General features: G+C 43.2%; 2 protein-coding genes across 9 annotated transcripts in view; one reads left to right on the top strand and one right to left on the bottom strand.

The window, feature by feature from the left end:
- nup98 (nucleoporin 98 and 96 precursor) overlaps positions 1–8,466 on the top strand; it is a 29,955-nt gene extending 21,489 nt beyond the window's left edge. For all 5 annotated transcript variants that reach the window (XM_088088016.1, XM_088088014.1, XM_088088013.1 and 2 more), the window contains exons 27-35: positions 551–826; positions 982–1,139; positions 1,676–1,816; positions 1,994–2,142; positions 2,843–3,064; positions 3,163–3,404; positions 3,946–4,100; positions 4,798–4,909; positions 6,074–8,466. In XM_088088016.1, coding sequence (XP_087944142.1) covers positions 551–826; positions 982–1,139; positions 1,676–1,816; positions 1,994–2,142; positions 2,843–3,064; positions 3,163–3,404; positions 3,946–4,100; positions 4,798–4,909; positions 6,074–6,273 — 1,655 coding nt within the window. In that variant the 3' untranslated portion in view covers positions 6,274–8,466. The remainder of the gene's footprint in view (positions 1–550; positions 827–981; positions 1,140–1,675; positions 1,817–1,993; positions 2,143–2,842; positions 3,065–3,162; positions 3,405–3,945; positions 4,101–4,797; positions 4,910–6,073) is intronic.
- Positions 8,467–8,733: 267 nt separating this feature from the next.
- LOC121964635 (uncharacterized) lies at positions 8,734–16,049 on the bottom strand. 4 transcript variants are annotated; one of them, XM_088088020.1, is made up of 9 exons: positions 15,897–15,931; positions 15,773–15,803; positions 14,234–14,543; positions 14,050–14,118; positions 12,991–13,016; positions 12,870–12,890; positions 11,755–12,177; positions 10,985–11,215; positions 8,734–10,166 (listed from the first exon to the last, which is right to left on the bottom strand). In XM_088088020.1, the coding sequence occupies exons 3-9, from the start codon at positions 14,541–14,543 to the stop codon at positions 9,900–9,902; spliced, it is 1,347 nt and encodes a 448-aa protein (XP_087944146.1). In that variant the 5' UTR covers positions 15,773–15,803; positions 15,897–15,931; the 3' UTR covers positions 8,734–9,899. The 4 variants fall into 4 exon arrangements, with proteins under 4 accessions (XP_087944146.1, XP_087944143.1, XP_087944144.1 ...); XM_088088017.1 differs by lacking the exon at positions 15,773–15,803 and having other exon boundaries at positions 15,897–16,049; XM_088088018.1 differs by lacking the exon at positions 15,773–15,803 and having other exon boundaries at positions 11,755–12,174; positions 15,897–16,049.
- Between the last annotated feature and the right edge of the window lie 1,753 nt (positions 16,050–17,802).

The raw sequence follows: 17,802 nt of genomic DNA, 5'->3' as shown, positions 1-17,802 counted from the left end.
CCTCTCTCCTCCTCCTCTCTCCTCCTCCTCCTCTCTCTCTCCTCCTCTCTCTCCTCCTCCTCTCTCTGTCCTCTCTCCCTCTCTCTCCTCTCTCCTCCTCCTCCTCCTCTCTCTCCTCCTCCTCCTCCCCTCCTCCCTCTCTCCTCCTCTCTCTCCTCTCTCCTCCTCCTCTCTCTCTCCTCTCTCTCTCCTCCTCTTCTCTCTCTCCCTCTCTCTCCTCCTCTCTCACTCTCTCCTCTCTCCTCCTCTCTCACTCTCTCTCCTCCTCTCTCCTCCTCCTCTCTCCTCCTCCTCTCTCTCCTCCTCCTCTCTCTCCTCCTCCTCCTCTCTCTCTCCTCCTCCCTCTCTCCTCCTCCCCTCTCCTCTCTCCTCCTCCTCCTCCCCCTTTCTCTCCTCCTCCCCCTCCCTCCTCCTCCTCTCTCTCCTCTCTCCTCCTCCTCTCTCTCTCCTCCTCCTCTCTCCTCCTCCTCCTCCTCTCTCCTCCTCTCTCTCTCCTCTCTCCTCCTCCTCCTCCTCCTCTCTCTCCTCCTCCTCCTCCTCTCTCCTGCAGCTCTCCTGGGTTACTGGTCTGAGGTGTGGACCCTGTGTGAGGCCCTGTGGGGCCGGCTGGGTCCCGTTGACCAGGAGCCCACCGTGGAGGCGCCGGGCGAGTACGAGCAGCAGCTGGAGAGGAGGCGGAGCTTCTCGGCCTGGCTGTCCCGCGGCGCCACCTGCCGGGTGGAGGAGGAGGTGGCGCTGGCGGGGAAAGGTCGTCACATTGAAGCCATCTTCAGCTACCTGACGGGAAACCGCATCAGCGAGGCGTGTCGACTGGCGCAGAAGGAAGGTGAGAGAGGAGGGTCAAACGCCGCCGACGCTCTTAATCGTGAGCACACGACGTGATTCTGCTGCAGCGCCGCAGCTGACATCGCTCCGACCTATTTTTATGTCTGACACAAACAAACGGTCTCCGCGCTGAAACTGTCCTCCGTCTGTCCCCAGGAGACCACCGTCTGTCCCTGCTGCTGTCTCAGGCCATGGGCTCTCAGTACTGCCGCGACCTGCTGGCCCTCCAGCTCGCCGACTGGAACCGCACGCAGACGGACTGCTACCTGCCCGAGGAGCGTCTGCGCATCTTCACGCTGCTCGCCGGGAAACCGGTACGTCTGATTCACTTCCTGTTTGTCAGAGAAGAAAAAATAACCGTCAGCTGGTTTTTACGCGCTGAGGTGTTCAGAGGGTCACCTGACGGATCAGACGCAGGTTTATCCTTTATTTCGTTTTTTTTATGGGAAAAAAAGGGTGGTTTTTGAGCATTTTTTGAAGTGAAAATGACAAAATTATTTGTGGTTCATTTTTTTAATCTTTAAAAAGAATTAAATAAAGATGACAAGCAGAATGAAAGCACGCTAATATAACGCAGCACAGGTGTTCTGAGGTAGAAACGTGCAGTTTATGCTGGAGCGTCTCTGCAGGTCGCAGCTGCAGTTTTTGTTGGTAAATGTGAAAACTGCGAAGTTTCTCATCGTTTATGGCGATGCGTTGATCCTGGGGCGCCGCGGATGAAGGCGAATGTTGAGATCACTTTGAGCTGTTTTTGCTCTGAATGTGTTTGAGAAGCTCGTTGAGGTGAGGACGGGCACAGGTAGTTTTCGGTGTGCGGAGCTTCAGCGGCGTCTGCCGTGCGTCCCTGCAGGTGTGGCAGTCGTCGGACTCGGTGGTGAACGTCTGCTCGGAGCTGGACTGGAAGCGCTGCGTGGCCGTCCACCTCTGGTTCATGCTGCCTCCCACCGCCTCCGTGGCCGACGCCCTCGCCAGATACGAAGCCGCCTTCCAGGTGAGCTGCCGCCCCTCGCTCTGCGGTCACATGACCAACATTACAAAGTGCTCAGTATGTTTGTATTTTTTCCTGCTGCACTCACCTGTGAAAGCTGCTCTGCTAATAAAGTTTGAATGACTGATAGACGCGCAGGTGTAATTAAAAAGGTATCTGAACGTTGTTTGGGCTCTGCAGGGATCCTGTGAGGGGGGGAAGTACGCCTGCGCCCCCCTGCCTCCGTACCTGGAGGCGGAGCTGCCTGATGGCGAGGAGGAGGAGGAGGAGGAGTCTAAACGTCCGCTGCACGACCTCTGCTTCCACCTGCTCAAACTCTACAGTGACAGGTAAACACACCTGCAGCGCGGCTCACACACAGGAGGCTTCGAACGACACCAAGGATCAGTCGACACCCCCAAACCTGTTTGTTTTTTGTTTTTCTTGTTTATTTGTGTTTTTAAAGAGGTATTATTTATGTATCAATGATCATCGTTGATTTCCTGTGCGGCCCCTCAGCAGCACTGAGAGTCCCTGAACCTGCTTTAGTTTGAGATCAACGGACCCAAGATCAAAAAATATTATAAACTTTTGTTAAAAGTCCTGAGATTTTGTTTCACAAACCTGTATTCGTGTTTTCATTAAAAATCACAAAAAAATAAAGCAAACAAAATAACGATTCCCTACAAATTTTAAATAAAAATAATTGCCAGAATTTTAGGTTTTACAGAAAAAAAAAAATTTTTTAAATTGCTTAATTTTTTAAAGAAAACATGCCTTCCAGACCAGCGGGCCCACAGGTTCAGAAAGCACGTTTTCTTTAAGAATCAGCAATGAAATAAAAATCAATCAAATTCCTCTAAAAATCAAGAAAAAAATCACCAAAACTTAAATCCAGTCATTTAAAGTTGTGTGCCTCTCCACTGAAGCCAGAACAAAAATGTAAGTCCCTCCAAACATTTTTTTTCCATACCGCCCCGCCCCCATAAATATTGCACCGTCCCTTCTGTGCAGTTTGCTGTAAATCTTCAGTCGTCTCTCTGTGTTCAGACACTACGGCCTGCAGCAGCTGCTGGACCCTCTGACCGTCACCTGGGAGCGTCTGGATTACCGTCTGAGCTGGCACCTGTGGGGCGTCCTGCAGGCGCTGCACTACAGCCACCTGAGCGCCTCGCGGCAGGGACTCCTCCACGCCAGCTACGCCGCGCAGCTGGAGAGCGCCGGCCTCTGGCACATGGCCGTCTTCATCCTGCTGCACATCCCCGACCACGCGTACGCGTCCCCGCCGTCTTTGATTATCGACGCTCTGTCGGCAGAATAAACGCAGTCCCCTCATCCTCCTGTCTTCTTCTTCTGTGGTGTCTCCTCAGTCAGCGGGAGCGAGCTGTGAGGGAGATGCTGACGCTGCACTGCCCCCTGCAGGAGACGCAGGAGTCGGCGCGCAGGGAGCGCTTCCTGACGGAGCGGCTGCTGATCCCGGAGCAGTGGATCCACGAGGCCAAGGCCACCCGAGCACGCCGCAACGCCGACCGCCACCAGGAGGCGCTGCACCTGTACCGAGCCGGATACTGGAGCCAGTGTCACCGGCTGCTCATCCAGCACCTGGCCTCAGGTCAGCACCAGTTCACACTGGTTTCCACCCAGTTCATCAACACTGAGAGCAGAAAACACGTCAGCTGCTACAGAGTGAAGACGACAGAAATAAATTACTGACCGCTCATCAAACTGTGATTAATCTAGATTTATGGTATAAAATATCATTTTTTTATTTAGTAATCACAGGTTTAAGTGTTTGATTTATTTATTTTAGTAATTTTGCAGTAATTACTTTAAAAAAAATCCAATTTTGATTAAAAAAAACAGTACATCAGATTAAAGACAGAAAAAAGATAAAAAATAAAGTGAACAATCTTTTTGGAAAAAGGAAGCAAACATAATAATATATCTGCAAATAAATAAATAATAACAAAATGGTCCAAACAACGCAGCGTGTTCCAGTCGGTGCTGTAAAGGTAATAAAGGAAGGTTTGTAAAGAATATAAAATGTCGTTTTTCTGAGCTGTAAAGCGTTCAGAGGGAGCCTCTGATGATGTCTGTCACATTTCTCTACTATTTGTGACCTCGTGTCTTGTGTCCCTCCCGCCCTCCCGTAGACTGCATCATCAACGACAACCACGACTACCTGCTGGAGTTCCTGGAGGGGCTGGCGGTCCCTGAACACAGCGCCACCATCCAGGACTGGGACACCGCGGGGGGCGTCTACCTCGACTACATCCGAGTCATAAAGACTCTACAGGACATACAGCAGGTACTTACACTCGAAACATCCCAGACTTGGATAATATCAGCCTCAGTAGGGGCTGGTTCAAGGCCAGCCAGAGCCAGCCCCTACTGTCCGCTTCATCAAAGAAAAAAGTTATAGGTCTGCTCTTAAATCTGGAGACGATGTCTGCATCCTGGACCGAAGCTGGGAGATGTTTCCACAGACAAGGAGCCTGATAGCTGAAGGCTGTGGCTGCTGATCTACTTTTTAGAAACTTAGGGAACCACAGGAACCCTAAAGTCTCAGAGCGCAGAATTCTGGTGGGAAAACAGGGAACTATGAGCTCTGACAGATGTGACAGAGTCCGAACACTCAGAGCTCAGTGGTCCACCCTCCGAACAGAAAACAGCAACAGACAGCAACAGACAACAACGTCTCAGAAAACAAAACAACATTTCAGAAAACAATGTTCAGTGAGACTGCTGACAGTATTATAAAATCGTAGCTACCTTTTTAACATTTGAGTCTTACTAAATGTTTTGTTTTCTGAAATGTTGTTTCAGTGTTTTGTGTGTTTTGACCTTTTTCTTTTCCCGGTTTTTATGTTCTTTTTTTGAACAGTTTAACTCCGCTCTTTGTGACTCCGTGAATGCTTCTGTATTGAATAAACTCACATTCCTTCAGTGGAAGTCAAACGTGTCAGAAAATGAAAATACCTGAAGTTTGATGTTCGTGTCGACAGATGGAAAACGCCGGTTACGAGTTGGAGCGACTCTACACCGACGTGACGTCTCTCTGCAGCCGGATCGAGCTGCTGCCCTGCAGCACCGCCAGAGACCGCCTCGCCCAATCAGGTAAGAGTGCCACCTCCAGCCAGCAACAAAACATCTGACTGTAAACAACAACAACAACAGCAGCAGCCGCTGGCCTCTGATTGGCTGTTAGCAGAAAATGAGGGTCAGATTTAAGACCGTGGGAGAGAACACGGAAACATGATTTATGATGGACGTGACTCCCAAAACGTTTTTACGCAACAGAAACTTTTTAACTGAGCTGCAGTCAGCTAGCATCGTAATAATATTAACTTCAAATCGATCCATTTCATTTCACGTACTTAACATAAAACATGTATGTATAAACTTACAAAGATACGATGTATTTCCTGTGCCGTGGCTGCAGGGCTCCATAACTGAGTGGAGTTTTAATGGTGTAATTACAGCAACAGGCGGCTCTGCAGCAGCAGCAGCAGCAGCATGTTCTGCAGCAGCAGCAGCAGCAGCAGCATGTTCTGCAGCAGCAGCAGCAGCAGCAGCATGTTCTGCAGCAGCAGTGGCGCCGCCGTCAGTGAGAACACGGCACACACACGAGCTGCAGCAGTTTGGCGATGTTGCCATTGAGAAAGGAAAAAAATCAATACAGCATCATATGGCAATATTTTGCATAACAATATTATCGTTACATGAATGCCAAGTATTGATTTTTTAAAATAATTAAATCATAAATATTGTAAATGCAAATTAAACTTTGGAAACTGCCTGAAATCATAACATGTTTTCAGTCCATGACATAAATGTTGCTGCAGTAAAAATGACTGCAGTGAGATAAACAGACTGAAAACTCGATTTAATAAAACACACGTTGACAGTTTCCCTTTGAAGCTGATCTGCAGTTTAAAAAGGTCATAAACCAGAAAATCCGTCATCACAACACTCAGCAGGTTGTAAAACGGTAAAAATCTCAGTAATATCGTGCCTTGGGGTCAGTTGAACGGAAACTCGACTAGAGAGACATTCTGCCGGCGGAGTCGAGTTCGCCGACTCGTTGCAGCAGTGAGGGAGTCTGGACCGAGACTTCCTGCCTCGCGGCGACTGCCGTGGCGTTTTCAGAAGTGTGGTGAGGGCGTTCAGGTAGGTTCAGGAGGTCAGCCGCTGCTGTCTGGTGAGAATGAAAACCCGCAGACGTTTCCATCTCAGAGCCTCCGCTAACCAAGCCCCGCCCCCTCCTCCTCCCTCCTGCAGAGATGGCGAAGCGTGTGGCGAACATCCTGCGGGTGGTGCTGAGCCTGCAGCAGGGCGACGCAGCCTCTGACCCTCTCAGCATCCCGCTCACCCAGCTGGCGCCGCACATCACCCGCCTGCCGATGCCGGAGGACTACACGCTGGAGGAGCTGCGGGGACTGACGCAGTCGTACCTGCGGCAGCTCATCGTCAGCCAATGAGAGAGCAGGACAGGAACAGGAAGTGCTGTTGATGTCAGATTAAAGAATTAAAGGTGTTAAAATCTCAGCCGCTCAAACATCATGAGACTCGGAGTTAGAGTTTGATTCTCGTCAGCATTCGGACGCCATCTGTTTGATCTTCTTTAGGGGAAAATTTTAAAAGACAAAACGAAGTGGCAGGAAATGACTCCTGATTTCACCCAACAGACTCGTGAGGTTCAGCACATTTACTGCAAATCACCTGAGCTTCACTCTAAACCTCTAAAACTCTTCTGGGAGACGTTAAAACTTAGGAAAGCTGCGGTGTTCTTTTTAACAATGATCAGCTGATCACTTTGATTGATCTGTTGGTGCTCAGGATTAAAATAACACTGTCATTAACAAGTTTTGTTTATTTTAAAATTCTTCACCTGAAACAGACTGACTTTCCTCGTTAAAGGGTGACTTTGGTATTTTTCAGCATTTGTGCTAAAGTTATTGTGTCAAAGTGACAGAGTGGTGCAGTATGGAGCAGCTGTTTTTGTCACTGACTGTTTTTGTTTTTGTCAGTTTGTTTTTGTCAGTTTGTTTTTGTCACTGACTGTTTTTGTTTTTGTCAGTTTGTTTTTGTCAGTGTTTGTTTTTGTCAGTGAGTGTTTTTGTTTTTGTCAGTGTTTGTTTTTGTCACTGACAGGCTCAGATTGGTATCATAAGTGTCAGAAATAAACCTTTTTGGTCAAGTAAGATCATGAAAACAGCCCCAAAATGCCCATCAGCGAACAGACCAGGCACTTTTTAAATGAACAGTAAACACTAATTATTTACAATAATCCGAGCCCGCCAGTGACAAAAACAAATACTTCTAGTGGTCGTACTCTGAGGGAGGGAACATGCAGACCAGACGTTGACCATTTCGGACATTTTTCCACCCTCAGTTTAAGTCCACTGAGCTGTTTTTTGTCACTGACAGGCTCATGTTGTTAAGTGTCTGATCACACATCGAGAGGATCCCTGCAGCGATAGAGCTTTTTGTTGATGAGTAAGCTCATTTTTGTTGAAGCAAAATGTAAAAATTACGCAGTTTAAATGTAGTCTGGTGGGTTTGGTGATTGTGGGGATGTTTGTGGTTAAACAAAAATGTCTCTGAAGGGATCCTTTCATAATGTTGTCATTAATAAGAACAACAAGCTGAGCCTCGCAGTGACAAAACCAAACATTTAAGGCGACTAAAAACCGTTGATCCTATCAGACACAAAAACATGAGATCACAGGTTGAAAGAAACCAAACTGACCCTTTAATAGTTCGAATGGCGTCCGTAACTCGAGGAAATGAGCCCTCAGTTAACTCATCAGACTCCAAAGAAAGCATTGCGCTATTAACGAGCTCTAAATGAACCGAATCTGAAGCTCGTTATTTTCTCTTTCAAAGATTTGGTTGTATTATCGGAAACTGAAAGCAGCCGTCGGCGTGGTGTGACAGCAGCACCTGTCCACCCGTCGATATGCGAATAAAGATCTGAATATTGAAGTCGAGCGGCGACGGCGTGCCGACAGGCCGGTTTTTGTTTTGGAGGCGACTCAGCGGAGAGCTCAGAGTGTAAAATGATCTATTTTTGTAGATTCCTGGTTTTTGTTTGAATGTGAGTCAGAAGAGTGTGTGCACGTAAACCAGAGAAAAACAAACGCGTGTTATTATTATTATTTTGTATTATTCTTAGTACTTTATTCCACTTTGTCAGATTTTGTGAAGAGTTTCCTTCTAAAACGAGCCGCCAGCCGGAGATTTCACTGCATGTAATTATATAAATATTGTATATTTTTGGAAAATCAAACAGGGAATATCAGGTCATTTTTATTCTCCACCTTTAATTATTAATGAACTGGATGCAGAGTGTTTTGGAATGAAACTCTCCACGTATCGATTGATCGATTGCTTATTTTCTTTTTCTCGTAGATTAACTGTCGGCTTGCCAACAATGTTTTTTGTTTTTTTCAAAGTAAAATCAGTTTGGCTGTTTCTCTCCAACAGGACGCTCTTTATGATGTCTGTTTATTCTCCTGTTACACAGAAACTGTGTGTGTGTGTGTGTGTGTGTGTGTGTGTGTGTGTGTGTGTGTGTGTGTGTGTGTGTGTGTGTGTGTGTGTGCGCGTGTTGATTTTGTTGATGATATTTTTTAATAAAGTCAAGTAGAAATAAACAGTTTTTCATGGTAGTTTTGGATCTCTGGTTTGTTTTTAACACAAAACTCTTTACAGGTCATTAAAAACCTGGAAAAGTTTGTAAAAAAAAAACAACCCGAAAGATTTTGGAAAAGTAATGGCATACTGTTTCACAAACCTGTGTAATACATAATGTGTCCAAGGACCGTCAGAAATGTTAATTTCAGTTTTGTTTCAGTTTTTACAAGCTGTTACACAGAAATGACAAAGAATTGATAAGGTCATAGGTCAAAATTATTGGTAATAATTAATGACTCATATCACAGCCTGAAATTATATTTATTTTGCTGATATGTTAATTCAAAGCAACTTCAAATGACAACATTCAGCCTCTTAATAAAACCTCAAAATAAATCTCCTAAAACAATGACAAAAAAGTGGAAAAGAGAACTAAACCAGAATTGTACAGAAAAATGCGTCAAAATCAAATAAAAAGCTAAAGTTAAACAAAGAAAAACACAAACAAGGCGAACTAGACTTGGAAAATGTGGTGAAAACTTACAATAATTCAGTAACATTAATTTAAATATTTAATTATCACAATTACAAATATAGTTTTTCCTCACCATTTCTTGCCAAGTTGATAATGCCTTTTTCATGTTTTTAAAGAAATCAGGTCGGATAGTTCAAAAAGCACAAAAAACTCATCTCTGCTCCAGGTTTCCATTTAACGATCTTCGTCACAGAGTTTCTCCACCAGAGGGCGCCGAGCGGTCGATCTTTACTCTGTGAAACAAACACTTCAGCGCACTGCAAATTTAACCCTTTGAAACCTGGATCAGCATCAGGGTTTTTTTGTGCTGCGGTCAACTTTCAGAATCTGTTAAACCCTTTGAAACCTGAAAAAATCAGTCTGACTCCTCAGAAAGAAAAAAAAACTTTGGGAAAAAAGGTAATGAGCAATTTCTTCAGGAAATTTTCCACAAATTTCAAGAAATTAAAAAAAGGTGACATAAATGACCTCAAAGTTAGCTGGGAAAAAGGGAAAGTGTCAACAAAATATTTATATTATTTATACTCTAATTTTATATACAGTATAAATTGTTATAGAAAAAAGTATAATTTCTTTATTATTGTTATTATTATTATTATTATTATTATTATTAATTTATTTATTTAGTTATTTATTTAAATCATTTTGAGCTTTAAGGGCATCACTGTCTTGTTTTTGTTTTTTTTACTTTTTCATTTATTTTTAAGTGATTTTCCTGCTAACTTTTGGGGCAAGTTGCTTGTTGTCTTCTCACCATGTTTTTGAAAAAATCAATCTGATTTGCTCATGTTTCCAAGGGTTAAGCAATATTTACAAATAAATGTCTGTCTCAGATCTTCATTTTGGATGTGGCGATGACTCGCCGTTATGCCAGTATGTTCTTAGTTGTGTGAACATCTTAAATTACTGTTTAACCAGCTGAGCGAGTTCTTCTCACATTTCCTGAGCGGCTGTGATTTTCTTGATTTTATTTCCTTGTATTTCTGCATCAGCTGGGAGCGGTATTTTATCAAGTAGACTGTCTTTAAAATCTCCATCCAGTTTGAGGTCAAAGGCCTTCGCCAGAAGTCGAGAGGCCACGACGAACGTGTGCAACTGCGGGCTCGACTCCAGGTGGGCGTCCAGGTGAGTCTCCTTTTTATTGGCGTTTACGATTCCTATAATCTCCATTGTCACCTTCTGGATGCCGACGCTGTGAACCTGCAGAAAGACGGAGTGACGGTCGGGGTTCAGGACATGGTGAAGCAGATTTAACGCCTGTCGGTTTCACGCCTCGGGTCATCGGTCAGGTTAACGCTCAGAGTGCTTCACATTCAGAAGATCTCCACAGTTTGAAGGTGGAAACCCAAGATTACATGCTGAGGCCCAAAACAGGTTTGTGAGGTCACCTTGACCTTGATGTTTGTGCCAAATTTGAAAAATTCTCTCAAGGTGTAATTGAGAAATTATGTTCACAAAACCGAGACAGATTCAAGGTCACAGTAACCTATGACCTTTGGCCACCAAAATCTTATCAGGATGTCCTTGAAGTGGTCGTTTGTGCCAAATTTAAAAGAAATTTTCTCAAGGTGTTTTTGACACATCACGTTCACGAGAATGAGACATACAAGATCACAGTGACCTTTGGCCACCAGAATATAATTACTTCATGCTTGAGGCCAAATGGACGTTTGTGTCAAATTTTTAAAAAATACCTGCAAGGCCTTCTGCAGATATTGCTTTCATGAGAATGAGATGGATGAAAGGTCACAGTGACCTTGACCTCTGACCACCAAATTTGAATCTGGTTGTCGTTGACTTAAAGTGGATGTTTGTGCCAAATTTGAGAAAATTCACTCAAGATATAATTGATATATCATGTTCTAAAGAGGGAGATGGACACAAGGTCACAGTGACCTTTTGAACAACAAATTCTAATCAGCTCATCGTTGAGTCCAAGTCAACGTTTGCGCCAAATTTGTGGAAATAATGAAACGGCGGACTGAGAGAAAGTAGAGCAGAGTGTTGGCTTCAGGTACCTTGTGAATGTGGGTGTCTCTAGTTGAGTCCAGCGACACGGTGTCAAAGTACCGATTGGTCTTCACGTTGGTGACCTTAATGACATCATCAGGTGATAAGTCTTTGCAGTGCTTGGTGGCGTCCCCCCACATGCAGATCTTGATGGAGCCGGTCTTGTCTTCCAGATGGAAAGTTTGTTTCTTTGTCTTTTCCTGTTTGTGCTTCACCTGAACCTTTTTGACGGGATTGATCTGAAAAAAAAAAACAGCACAAGATTAAAACTACAGCGACCGTTTCGAAGTACCGCAGTTCCCCGGCCTCCAAGTCTGCAGGGTGTTCTGGTTTTGACTCGTGTTCCCGCTCCATTGTGTAAAAAATACAAAAAAAGCAGTCCTTCCTTGATCACATCTCGTATGCTTCACTTCCGACTTGATGTCTTATTCAAAAACTCGTATCAATCCACACCGATGCTAGCGCGACGTCGGACTGTGTTTCCGCTGAGACATGTTGTGACTTCACGCATTTGAAAAAAATATTTTAAGAAGAAAAAGTATAAAGATATGTGAAACGTATGTGAAACGTATGTGAAACGTATGTGACGCGATGCTTTCGGAAGTTATTGTAAGTAAACAGCTGTGATTGCGATCAGGTCCCCAAGGCAGGTCCCTATGGCGGGTCTCTATGGCGGGTCCCTATGGCGGGTCCCTATGGCGGGTCCCTATGGTGGGTCCCTATGGTGGGTTACCATCATGCAGGCAGGTCGGCGTCCTGGTGTCCAGTTTAAACTCACCATTGTGACGGTTCCCTCGACGCTCATTTCTGTCCTGTCAGCTGAGGAAAGTGCATTTTCAACAGAGGAAACTGGACTCTCGGGATAAATGAGCCTCTGTGCTTGTGTGTGGAGCTCCTCGTGGACGTCCACAGCTTTGGTCTGTGACTTCCTGCTGTCTGATGTGAACTTCACGCCGTACTCGTCTTCTTTCAGGTTTCTGAAACAGTAGGAGCTCCCCTCGGTGATGCCTTGATAGTGCTTTTTCCCATAAACCATCAGTTTGAGGCTGTCGGTCTCATCAGCGATCGCCACATAAAAGAAAAACTTCTTCTGTTTGTCTTTGGTTTGATATCTACGCAGCCCAGATTTCTTAACAACTTTCCCAACGATGATATCTGCGTCAAGAACTTTTCTGGATTTCACGTCACAGATGGATTTCTGCTGCAGACAAACAGAAACATCCGTTAGAGCTCCGATTCCCCTCCATGTTCTCAGTCACAGTAATAATAAAGTGAGTCACACTGTGAGTAGTTTTTGTCCTCTTAGTGTCCATCAGGTGTCAGAGTGCATAAAACAGCATCAAACAGAAACCCCAAACCCCCGACAGAGGTCCTAGCTAAGACCCTAATGTCCTAAAATCCTTAAAATTTCCTAAAATTCAAAACATGTCAGAAAAAAGAGAAATATACTAAACTCGCAGCAACATCCTAATGTCCGAGAAACACCCCGAAATCCTAAAAATCCCTGTCCTCATGTCCCTGTCCCCATGTCCCTGTCCCCATGTCCCCATGTCCCTGTCCTCATGTCCCTGTCCCCATGTCCCTGTCCTCATGTCCCTGTCCCCATGTCCCTGTCCTCATGTCCCTGTCCCCATGTCCCTGTCCTCATGTCCCTGTCCCCATGTCCCTGACCCCATGTCCCTGTCCCCATGTCCCTGTCCTCATATCCCTGTCCCTGTCCCCATGTCCCCATGTCCCTGTCCTCATGTCCCTGTCCCCATGTCCCCATGTCCCCATGTCCCTGTCCTCATGTCCCTGTCCCCTGGTCCCCTAAACTAAGTTGGTTGAGTCTCCTGCTGTTTTGTGACAAAGACAAACTTTAGTGTCACAAGTTAAAAATAAAAAAGGACTCACCCAGCAGTGACTGTTTCTGACCTGGAAAACAAAGAGTTAACCAGCGTTGTTACTGAGTCAGACGTGTTTTAATGTTCGATTATCGAACATCATACGTGTTGATCGGCGTGTCAGAACTCACCGTGTCGGGCGGACTGCTCTGCTGATCTGTGGGAGAGAAACAGACTGATGTTTATCAGTCAGCACGTTACCCAAAACAACAACAACAACAACAACAACAACAACAACAAAATAATAAGTGTGTGAATGACGACCTGCCAACACCTCAGATAGCACCTGCATGAAAAACTGAATTTATTCTGAATTATTGAAAAGAGGCAAATTTATTTCACTTCAGGTTTGTTCTGTTGGTTCGGTCGAATGTAACGTTTGAAGTGCGAAGGTTTGTTTTTCAAACGTTTGTGTTTGTAAATGTTTGTTTTGTAAATGTTTGTTTTGTAAACGTTTGTTTTGTAAACGTTTGTGTTTGTAAATGTTTGTTTTGTAAACGTTTGTTTTGTAAATGTTTGTTTTGTAAACGTTTGTGTTTGTAAACGTTTGTTTTGTAAATGTTTGTTTTGTAAACGTTTGTTTTGTAAACGTTTGTTTTGTAAATGTTTGTTTTGTAAACGTTTGTTTTGTAAATGTTTGTTTTGTAAATGTTTGTGTTTGTAAACGTTTGTTTTGTTAACATTTGTGTTTGTAAACGTTTGTTTTGTAAATGTTTGTTTTGTAAACGTTTGTTTTGTAAACGTTTGTTTTGTAAATGTTTGTTTTGTAAACGTTTGTTTTGTAAATGTTTGTTTTGTAAATGTTTGTTTTGTTAACGTTTGTGTTTGTAAACGTTTGTTTTGTAAATGTTTGTTTTGTAAACGTTTGTGTTTGTAAACGTTTGTTTTGTAAACGTTTGTGTTTGTAAACGTTTGTTTTGTAAACGTTTGTTTTGTAAACGTTTTAGTCAGTTGACTTGCTGCTTTGTTTCCTGTCTGACTGTTTTCGTTATTTTCGAGACGTCCCGTGTTGACACGTGGCAGATATTATCGTGGTGAGTAAAACTTTAATATTTCTGCTGTAGATGACAGTTTTAACCCTTTGAACCCTGCAGCCATGTCACTTTCCTTACGCTGCTTTCAGACGCCTTTTTACAGGTTTTTAACCCTCTGAGTGCTGAACGCAGTAATAAAAAATGAAAACTTCTTACTCAGGACTTGAGACTGAGGCGGGCTCACGTCTTTCACCTCCTCCTCCTCCTCACGTTTCCTCTTCGTCCCTGAAAAAGACATTTGAGACAGTAAACTTGGGCACAAACGCAGATCGTTCAGCTCATTTTTCTGAGACGTTTATTTAGATGGACAGCGGCGTCAGGAGCTAACAGCTGAGCTCACCCTGCTTCTCCTCCTCCTCCTCCTCTCGCTGCCTCAGTTTCTCCATGAAGGGCCTCAGGAGCCCCTGGACCCTCTCGTCATTCCTCGGGACGTCCTTCGTGGCCTGACTGACCGCAGAGATGGACTGCTCCAGCCCGTAGTGCTCGATGATTCTTCTGGCCATCTTTTCTCTGGACTTGGACTTCCCGGTCTTCAGATTTTGGGGGATTTTTTCCAGAAGTTCCAGCATCTTATTGTACTGCGAATCCTCCAGCTGCTCCAGGACGGAGATCAGAGCTTTTGTCCACTTTTCCTCTGAAATATCCGACATCTGCGACACACAGAGACCAGAGAGCCACAACAACACGGTCCGAATCCAGACAGTCAGCATCAGATGATTCTAATACATTTATATATATATATATATATATATATATATTTTTTTTTTTCTGTAACTTTTACTTACTTATATTATTGTGTTTTCGGGTGTTTAGGATTTCAGGACATTGTCAAGATTTTAAGACGTTTCTGGGTTTCTAGGATCTTTGTAGGCTTAAAGGACAGTTCTACAGTTTTTGGACATTTCTGAGGTTTTAGGACATCAGTGTCTCAGCTGTGTCCCCTGTCGGGGGTGTGGGGGATCCTCCTCTGTCTCTTTTTTGGATCAACAAGCTCTATTTTGATGCTGTTTTATGTCTCTGACACCTGATGGAGACTAAAGGACAAATACTATTCATTGATTTTGGGGGGCCACCAAGCACAAATCAGGGGCCAGATTTGGTCGCGGGTTGTAAATTGAGTATCCCTGAGTTAAGACATGTTTATTTTTTTATTGTAGTTTCAATCTGAAGCTCATTTTAACTTCATTATAAACTGTTTTCATCAATACCTCATACTTTAACATTTATTTTCAACTTCAGCTGTCAGAGAAATGAAATGCAGTAAAAGTACATTTTCCTCTGAAGTGCAGTAAAGTAGAGGTATGGAGTATTTCCGGGACGTGAGGTGTCAGATGGAGGTTCAGTTTTAGAAGTTAATATCTGAAACAACGCTGCCATCGTGTGACCGAAACATGAATGACGAACATTAACGTTCACAGGTGTTACCGTAGTTACACTTACAGAAATCTGGACGGAGACATTAAGTAAAACGTCTAATATTCTCATTTCCGACTCCACTCCCCGTGTGGTTTCATTGCAGTTTTCATGTCATCATATTTTCAAAGGAAGTCAAACCAGTTTGCTCTGATTTTAAAAAATGTGAATACCTGTGAGGTCATCTGAACACCGCAAGAAAAGTGATGTGGATCCAAAATACACAATAATACACAATAATACATAATAATACACGATAATACACAATAATACTGTAGACTGTGGATCGGTTCCTTATATACAACCCCATAACATTTTTTTAAAATCTAATGATCCTTTTCAACGGTTCCTGAAACACTCAGAGCGCGAAGCCAGTTTCCTAAAATGTTGTCTTTTAATCATATTATGAATGATATTGATTCATTTGTGTGTTTCCGGTTGCTGCAACAGCTCGAGGTCTCTTCACCTTTAGACCTGAAGCTCCTGTTTGTTCAGTCCTGAAAGAGATAAATGATCTTATCCGACACTCGATCCATTCCTCACAACGAAAAGACAATAAAGACGTTAATTATGACCAAAGTTATACTCACTTTGACCTTCTCTGTCCAGTTTTCTTTGTGGGTTTCCTCCTCGAGACCAGTGTGGTTTTTTTTTTTTTTTTGTTCAGTTTTGCAGATGGAAGATACCAACTGAGACAAAGTTTCACCAGCCTCGTGTGGCCCTCCTGATCTAGAGTTAAAGCTAAACACACATTTGAAGAGAGACTTTATATTGTCAAATATATATTTTTTCGATCTTAGACTATTAATCATCAGAACCTCATGTTTGAACCCCCCCTCCGTTCAGTGAACAATGGTTTGGTCCGCTCTTTCCCGCCCACAGGCCGACACAGTACAAAAAGGGCGGGAACTTTCACTTTCCTTTCCTGTAAACAAAGAGATACAACGGCGTAAATACTGTTTTGTTTGGGAGTTGGTGGAAAGCTGGAAACACTCAGTTCATGTCAAAAATCCAACATTTCAATACTAACAGAGGAAAAGTAGTTTTAGCACTAAAATCAGCTTAAAGCATCAAAAGTTGAAGTGCTTGTTATGCAGAGTGGCCTCAGTGAAAGTGTATTTTACAGTATTATATTGATATTACTGAGCTTTTTAACATTTAAGCTGCATATTACTGCCGTAGCTTGTCATGTGAAGCTTTTTTTTTCAACTAAAACACATTATATAAAATTGTTTGGTTTTTTTTATGATTATTATTATTTTATGTCAAGCCAGTGAGCTGTCAGATGAATGTATTGGTGCCATAGTTCCCTCTTAAATATAGTTAGGTTTTAAAAAGTAGCATAATAAGTCAATATCACAATTAGAATTTTCGCCCATTATCATCATAAATATTCACATATTTATTTGTATATTCACATTCTTTATATTTATACTGTTTCTTTGACATTTTATATCATAAGTATTTTATCACTTACTGGGCAATAATATTTACAGGATATATTATAATGTGGACATACAGTATCTGTATAAGCGAAAGGTGTATAGAGTCTATATAGACTTTAATAGAATTTTATTTTTATTTTATCTAATTTGTATTTAAAAATATTTTTATTCTTTTTAAGCATTTGCATCTTTTTAATTTTTGAAAAACAAAATCCTTGTTACTGACCCTTCTAATAGTGTTGTCCTCTCACCAAACAACTACTTTGTGTGTGTGTGTGTGTGTGTGTGTGTGTGCAGGAGGCAGGGAGGCGCTGTGGATCGAGAGGCAGCACAATTGGGTAACTGCCTATTTTTGAGACTGTTGTCACATTCGAGGAGGCACTCCAGCCAAACGTTGGGTTTTTGGTTACTCATTCAGCCTGAGCAACATGTAGACGGGTGAGTTATATAAAAATTTAACGCTGTACAATTGTAATGAATGTTGAAACTGGCAAAACTGTTTTTTCTACCAGCCTGTGTACTTGTTTATTTCGGCTGTAAAGTTGGACATTTCAACATGGATTGTGTATTTTGTGTGATTGATTTTGTGTATTTGAGTGTAATCAGTGAATTTGCAGCTCAGCTCCTACAATAAGTCTAAAATACACTGTGGAAACTAAATAGTTACATTCAGACTGTTCAGGTCCAAAAATGCTCCATTGAAACCCATTCAAACTGACATTTTTGATCCCACAGCCATCAGAGCAGAAAAACAGGACTTGTATTATTTCTGGGTGTCATTCTGGGCTTTTGACTCTGAATTTGTCATTTTGACTATTTTCCACCTGATGAGGTCATTTTGACCATATTTGGCATATGGAGGAAATACATGCTATTTCCACTAGGTGACCTGTCACAGTCAATGTAGCTGCTGATCACTGACAGATCCCAGACTGTCAGCAGCTACACTCACACACTGACATATCCCAGACTGTCAGCAGCTACACTCACACACTGACATATCCCAGACTGTCAGCAGCTACACTCACACACTGACATATCCCAGACTGTC

This window comes from Plectropomus leopardus, chromosome 15 (genome assembly GCF_026936395.1).
Source record: "Plectropomus leopardus strain MGB_pleo_1.0 chromosome 15, ASM2693639v1, whole genome shotgun sequence".
Lineage (NCBI taxonomy): Eukaryota > Metazoa > Chordata > Actinopteri > Perciformes > Serranidae > Plectropomus > Plectropomus leopardus.
The sequence above is the reverse complement of the archived record's forward strand: the minus strand, read 5'-3'. Positions and strand labels throughout refer to the sequence as shown.